Source organism: Siphateles boraxobius, unplaced genomic scaffold (genome assembly GCF_051911475.1).
Source record: "Siphateles boraxobius isolate OS27281-9 unplaced genomic scaffold, OSU_SipBor_1 35, whole genome shotgun sequence".
Classification (NCBI taxonomy): domain Eukaryota; kingdom Metazoa; phylum Chordata; class Actinopteri; order Cypriniformes; family Leuciscidae; genus Siphateles; species Siphateles boraxobius.
In genome coordinates this window covers 12,299,170-12,307,158 of record NW_027508975.1, presented here as the reverse complement: position 1 = coordinate 12,307,158, position 7,989 = coordinate 12,299,170, and the positions used below count along the sequence as shown (strand labels likewise).

General features: G+C 34.6%; 1 protein-coding gene across 1 annotated transcript; it reads right to left on the bottom strand.

Annotated features, from left to right (window-relative positions):
- Window positions 1–2,207: 2,207 nt before the first annotated feature.
- On the bottom strand, window positions 2,208–7,701 carry srd5a1 (steroid-5-alpha-reductase, alpha polypeptide 1 (3-oxo-5 alpha-steroid delta 4-dehydrogenase alpha 1)). Its single transcript, XM_077196400.1, has 5 exons — window positions 7,248–7,701; window positions 6,962–7,128; window positions 5,739–5,840; window positions 4,543–4,693; window positions 2,208–3,659 (listed from the first exon to the last, which is right to left on the bottom strand). Exons 1-5 carry the CDS (start codon window positions 7,556–7,558, stop codon window positions 3,593–3,595), a joined length of 798 nt encoding a protein of 265 aa, XP_077052515.1. The 5' UTR covers window positions 7,559–7,701; the 3' UTR covers window positions 2,208–3,592.
- Between the last annotated feature and the right edge of the window lie 288 nt (window positions 7,702–7,989).

The window sequence follows — 7,989 nt, the reverse complement described above, 5'->3', positions numbered from 1 at the left end:
AGGCCTTTTTTTTGCTTAAATTCTTTAAAAAAAAACAGAAGATAATTTTTATCAACAGAAACTATGGTTAATCATGATTAATTGTTTTAATGTATTAACAATAAATACATAAACAAAAAAAGTAATGTATAATTATGATTAATCATTTTTTTAATACATTCTTCTTTTTAAAACAATACATACAAAAATAGCTGTTTTCTTAATGCTGCAGAAGTTCTCCAGATGCAGAATGTGTTACTGACAAAAATATCCGGTTCCTGATGTGAAGTTCAAGCTGAAAACAATATTTTAATGGTAAATAATAATATGGTGATTAAATCCTTAAAGGGATAGTTCACCAAAAATTGAAAATTCTTTCATCTTTTACACACGCTTATGTTGTTCTAAACCCGTATGAGTTTCTTTCTTCTGTTGAACTAAAAAGAAGATATTTTGAATAATGTTGGTAATCAAACAGTTGATGGTAGCCACTGACTTCCATAGTAAGAAAAAAAATACTATGAAAGTCAATGAAGAATCTCATACAGGTTCGGAACAACATAAGGGTGAGTAAATGATGACAGAATTTTCATTTTTGGGTGAACTGTCCCTTAAATGAAATGTTTTAAAGATGTACACAGAAATATGCAAAGGGAAGCAATGCCAGTCTGATAAAATTATGAAAAAATGCATTAATTTCCAGGAAGTAAAACAATTTCACGCTCCAATTTGAAATCAATTTCCCTTTTATTGCAAATTACATTAAAAAAAAAACCTAAGAAGCAAGACAAAATAAAAGGCAAGCCTAAATGTTAAATTGCCATCATGCTTTCGAGGAAAGAACAGGGTTTCTCTGTTGGTAATAATAAATCATAATCTGACATGCTGAAGAGAGCGGATAAGCTCCTCCCACGGTGATTACGCAAGGAGTGCTTTGCCTTCAGCTCACGTGCAGCATGTGTGTACGGTGTGGGAAGCCCCTCACGGTCAAGAACAGACATCTTGTGTGCTCCTTGTCACATGCAGAAACGCAGAGATGGTTAATCCATACAGCGGATTGTGCATCCTGCTGCTCTTAAGTGGTATAACAAGCTCTAGCATTCTCCAACATTACTCAAAGCCTTAAGCCCAAGTGAGGGGGATGCTCGGTGCTGCAAAAGGTCATGTAGCCTACGTGTGCAATGTGGTTTGCAGGAGGATTTCATCATTGCTTTGCCTGGGGCTATTTATCTAAACAACGGTCTGACAGATTGCTCACTGCCCCACCTGACTCTTCCAACAGATTGACCATGAACATCTAAGGAGAATAAACTAGGATATTTTGAACTTCAATGTCACTAAATTAAACCTGAAGTATGTTTGAGGCATATGCTGAAGTAAAAGAAAACAGATGAGCTGAACTATTAAAAAGATGGATAACGTAGCCTATATTATACAATTATACGAAATACTTATTTCACACAGTATTACAGAATAGACAATGGGATATTTAGAAGCAATTTATATGACCTTTCACATTCCATAGTAAATGAACACTTTCTCTGCTGACAGTGCTGACTTACAACACACAACTCTTGCCATATTTCAAACATTGTGCCTGAAGGTATTATGGGAGCCCCCATGCAGCATGTCAAAGCATGTCAGCGATGGTAAATGATGACGTTACAAGCATAACTTCTCTACAAAAACAGTTGTAGCTATAATGGGAATGAAGAAACCATGAGTTTTGTGACAATATTGTTGTTCATCCGATGTAGTAAAGATAGTATTATGGTAAATTTACCATGACCTGCATGATCGCTGTAAACATACAATAATTATCTTACAATGACATAAAAAAATGACATCATCCCATATATTCAGGGCAGGCATTTCGAAAAATAAATAATCATAGCCTTCCTTTTATGGCAAGGTATGCAGTTCTTTTTCTTTGAGAGCAGCATTCGGACTTGGGATACTTCTGGTTATTGATCTTAATACTTCATTTTGACAGCTTCATGTACTGAGCCTACAGTATATAAACCCTGCCATCTGTTGCCTGAATGTTCTTGATAAACGTCAGGGAAAAACTTGTTTGACAGAAGATGCATTTAATTGTGTTAAGATCTAAGACAGTCAAATCCATTCATTGCGATGACAATAATGTACAAAATGTGCCTCTGTTGGAATTCATTAAATGTAATTTCTTAAACCTTCTAAGTAATCAGTAAACATAACACCATTACACATTTGAAATCTCTTAAACAGATTTTATTTTAACACTCTTTTTACAGTAACCTGGAACATTTTGACACGAATGCAAATTCGCCATGAAGGTCTAAACATTTTGGATATGGGCTGAACCTGAAATCAGATACTTCCCTACTATATAGTAAGCAAAAATCAGTATATTAAAAAGAGTAGTGCGTCTAAATCCACAGTATTCATAAAACAGTAGGCAAAAAGTACACATATGACTTACTACTACTGGCAAGATTCTGAAGTGTGCATCCAATGGACACTTTACTATCCAATGAGGCCACAGAAGAGGAGTTGTCAATAGCAGTGAAACGATGCAAATGGTAGGTCACATGACAAAGACAACATGATAATGTACGGATTACATTAATCCTATATAGAATTTACTTTTTTACTGCCATAAAATAATTACTCATTCAAAAAAGAAGTACCTACTCAGAGAATAAGCGATTTCGGATGCAGCCGTCATCTGTGTAAAATGACATGGTCACACCTGCAGTACTCACTCTTCTAACAGATAAATCATGTGCACCTTCACCTTTTCTGGGGTCTTACTCAGATAACCTTGAATCCAGCATGACCATTAGCACAGTTCAAAAAGTCCATGTTTTGCTGACACAGGGTTACCGTTTTAAAAAAACGACTGAGTGACTTTATCGATCCAGGACGTCATTCACTAGCCTCCCCCTCATTCATCTTTTAAAGTTAGACATCAACCTTCTTAGTATTCCTCAATCTAATCATTATAAACAATATAACAAGAAAAAAAATCTGTTTTCTAATTATTTTTTGTAAAAAGTGTATAGGTATGTAATAGTGTTTTTTCTGCAATAGTTAAATCTCGTATGACTCATTAAGTGCAATTCACCTTTTTTCCTTAACGTGGCACTGTCTGATACACAATGATGATAATAATGTTGTCAAATTGAACCCTTCCAAGTTACAAAAGGTAACAAAATATGCTTTATTCTTTTGTAATTGTCATTAAAATATCAAGAGAGTTTTAAACTAATGAGGCAGTTAGAGATCCATTCGAGTTAGATGTAGATCCGGGTCGCTAAAGACCCGAATTTGTAATAATTGGCGATAGTAGAAACGTTCATGCATTTAGGAGTTAATTGGCAAGTTCTGCATTATGGTAGCATCTATCTGCCATGTGTATCTCATCTGATCTCTCCATTGAGACACTGTGAGATCTCTCACAGTAATGCTGTTTTGCACTTCAAAAATGTACATGCTATAAAACTGAAATAAAAATGTGTCTTGTAAAATTGAGTTTTTGTAATGCTCAATACATTTTCCCCAGTCTCTGTATGTTACGACACCACTTTCTTTGGAACACTGTGGGAGAGTGGCCGCTGGGCTTACCACGGGATCAGAGTACAAACGGTATTAAAGCTTTCCTTGATTTTGGATAGTCTTCAAATTTTGCTAGATACCACCTGTAAAATGAAATAGCACATTTCAAACAACAATCTGTCATACTGATATCAAAATATTTATTATTATAGAACATGTCTAGGTCATATTTGACCCTAAAAAAAATATTGAAAAAAAAATATGATTTAATATATTATTGCACTTAAAGCACTTCAATAAATTAAAGTGTAAAAACATTATAGAAGTTTGAGTTTAATGTAAAATCAAAAAATATATTTTATACATATATATATTTATTTATTCAAAATAATTTGGACTAAAATTGATTGCTAGAAAATCAAAGTTATGCGTCTAACCAAATTTGATAATCCCAAAAATTGAGCCCGCTTACAGGTTTTAAAATACTGTTTCCATGACAAGGCAATATGCAATTTCAAAACGTTTTCACGGTAAGAATTTTGAGCGTTTAAGCTTTCGATTATACCAAATTTATGATGATTACTAAAATATGTGAAGGGAAAAATGACAACGAAAAAGTGCACCAAGTGCTACCAGGATACTGACAGTTAACAAGTTAAATGTTTAAATAGTTATGTCATTGTAGTAGCTGTTGAAATTCATTTATGCTTACTGAAATCAGTTATTTATTATATAATATTACAGGAATGAGAATCTACTGAGAATAATCACTGGGAAAATAAAACATTTACTCAAAAAAATCATCCTACAATTTATGTGGGGAAAAATGTGCTTAACTATGATGAAAATCGTGACTGTCCTAAAATAGGCTTAATCTTTTTTAATATTTATATATATCTTATTAAAATATATATTTCTTATGATTCTGGAATTAAATCAGACATATGAGAAATGAAAGCATTTTTTTTTTTTATAATTGCAGTCACATTGAGAAAGAATCCATTGTTTCAGAATGCAATGCCTTACTTGTGGTGGGCCATTCCTCTGCAGGACAGCACAATAAGAGTGAAGAGAGCGAAAGCTGCACTGTGGATCGAGTGACCGGCCAGAGCAAATCCAGTCCATTCCAAAATCTCACCTAAGAAGTTCGCTCCAGATACATACTCAAACATGCCCCCTATGAACAGAAAATAGTTATGAAGAGACACTCAAATGGAAGACATCACACAAACAGTCTGTTTGCAAATCAATAAGAAACAAATTTCAAGTCAGTTTTAAAGCAGTGAAACTGCATCACATGTGTCTAATGAAGTGTGAAACCATCTGACCAGCTGCCTGGTTTAATTTGTCAGAAATAAAGCATGTCTGATTCATCATGTCAGTCATCACTTCTGCATCAAATAAAACAAGAACAAGTTTTTGGATCTTAAACAACTTTGACATACCACAATAATTTAAATTCCTAAATCCTAAATTCATATACTGTATCAGTCAATTCACTTTCTTTTTTTTAAAGCTGACGGACTTGCTGAAAAACAAGCATAATATTTTTTGATAATATCATCTGAAGTTGTGATGTCAGACAGCTTTAAAATACTTTTAATAAAAAGTTAGTGAAATAAGAGATGATTTACATGATTTATATTTTGCATTGACTGAGTGTTTAGGAAAAGAGATAGAAGTGCATGTCACAAATTATTATGATCTCTGGAGCTGGTTGGTCCTGACAAGTTGCTGAGGAAATGAGTCATGACCAGCAAGGGCATCTATTTTTATTTTCATTCCAAGTCAAAGCCAAATTCACAAGAGGTGTTAGCATTACGTCAACATTCAAACCAGCACTGAAGAGGACGCCCTAGCGTTGACCACCCATTTGAGCTGAATGCATGTGGTATGGTTCAAATGATTTCTGCTGTTCTGTTCTGAATACTCTTGAATTAGTATGTACAATGACACTGTGCGTTTATGAAAATTTTATGAATTGTGGGTATTTAAAAGTGTGGTTGAGTCAAATCAGTCTATTCCTAAAATCTAAAGCTCCATGCCACGTTCCTAAGTGGTCACTCAAAATGTTGTGATTGTTTTATAATTATGTGGAACATGGTAAAGATGCATGGTAAACATTTTAGTTCATTTCAGTTGAACAATTTAGGCCACATTTCTCTCTCCAACACATTTCCAATTCATAAATGGTGCTGTCAGTCTAATAATTATTGTCTTACCTCTAGGTATCTTATAACCCGTCTCTCCAGGCTTGCGAAGGTTCCTGAGGATATGGTCAGAGTGAATGTTAATGATCCATCCCAGGAACCACATACAAGACCCTGAAAAAAAATACAGCATTATAGATTCAGAATATGAAACACAATCTGCACAACCGTTTTCAACATTGATAGAAATCTGATTGCTCAGAAATGTTTCTTGAGCAGTAAATCAGCATATTAGAATGACTTCAGAAGGATCACGATTCACGTGACACTGAAGACTAGAGTAATGATGCAGAAATAGTCAGCTTTGCCATCACAGGAATAAATGAAAATTTACAATATATCCACAACTAAGTGTGTGTGCGCGCGCATGTAATATATATATATATATATATATATATATATATATATATATATATATAATTAGATAAATCTAAATACTAATAGAGTTTTGTCCAGGTTATATATTTGAATACTTTAATAAAATAATAGCTACAAAAGCATGTAGGGAATACAGATGAATACAGAGAATGACAGCTAATGTTCGGTCAACCATATCAGCTAGAGTTCAGAAAGAAAAAACAATATAACTCTGCAGTGGTCAATGTTAAAGTAACCAGGTCAGGTGACCTAAGGTTCAGGGAAAAGAACTAGAATGTGAGATTAACAATAATCCTGACAAGTGATTTTTTTAAATGTTTCTTTCTTGAAGAATAGAGTCATTGAATGTGCCGTGTTCTCTCATCATATCCATGCTGATGGTGCCCTGGTGGTGATGGATGTATTCCAGTGTCAGCTCTTAAAGCAATTCTTGTTTTTTTATGGAATATTTTAGTATTTATTACGAATGATTAATCCGTGCACATCATACATTAAAAAAAAAAAAGCATATGCTCTACTAAACTTAAATCAAAATAACTTCCCCTCCCTTCTACAAAATGTCTCTTTTCTTCTCTCATGACGTGTTTACTGGTGCGAGGGCGGAACATGTCACTCACATGACATCACAGAAATAGCGAACAAGTCCCGCCCTGCATTTTTTCTTGTTCAATAAGCGGTTTCACTTATATTTAAGTCACAATAAGGAAGAAAAGACTATCACAACGTCCGTGTCATGCCGACTTTTAAAGGTTGAAAGAAATCAACACCTGATTCTATTATGTATGAAAGAGAATACGATACTAGCTGATTGAAAATGACACCTTATACACTATAAATAATTACTCACTAGCACCCACCTGTGATGAAACAGGGATGTGTAACCCAATCAGCTGGGTAATCTGCATAGTGACTCAGGTATCTTGCCTGCAGGTACCCATTATAGATGCAGAAGACAAAGGCCAGAGCAAAAGAGATGAATGGTGTTGATTTTCCTCCTCGAATTAAAAATGGGTAGATGAGGGACCTGGAGAAATACATGTTTAATATAAAGTTGCCACTTGCAAGACAATATAAGATAATTTACTGACACATGTATGGACTTTTCCCCACCCCCGTTGCGTAAGCTACAAGAACAAATCATACCTTTGAGCATAATGGCAAAAGAACATGAGAAGAAGCAGTTGATTGGGCAGGTGTATTATCTTTGCACATGGACTCCATAGTACTAAACACAAAGGCACCAGAAAAGACGGCAATTCTTGAACGAACCAGGCGAACTTGACATTTACAGGGAATCCATACCCGCTGGATGCATATCTGCCATAGGGCACGTGCTCAAAGAGTAAAGTCACAAAAGTTATTAATGCCATCACCATCATCAAGTACGATAAACAATCCAAAACGTACCGTTCTTCCTCTTCCGAAGAAAATAATATCTTCAGAACAGCGTCCATAGTTGCTAATGGAAAAACTACATATAAGCAGAAGAAATGGTTTGGTAATGTTTGTGAGTAAAGCCTGCTTTAACTCGTTCTCGTGCACGAACTGACTCCATGGAAATCTGGGAGACCCGCCCATCTACTACTTGTTTTTAGCCAATCAGGAGAGGCAATGGGCGGGGTATGTGTCTTTTACACGCCTGAATACCACTAAAGTATTATAGTATAATTAATAAGTAAATAAATACCAATAAATAAACGTTGGTGCAGCAACAAGCAATATATATATATTTAACTAAAATGTTGAACCAATTTGGTAGTGTTTCTGAGAAAACACAGAAAAACAAATCTAACTTTCTAAAGATGTCACGGGTGAGACTTTTGTGATATGCTGAAACCTCACATTTTAATTACGCAGATATTTTATTTACCGGTATATATTTTTT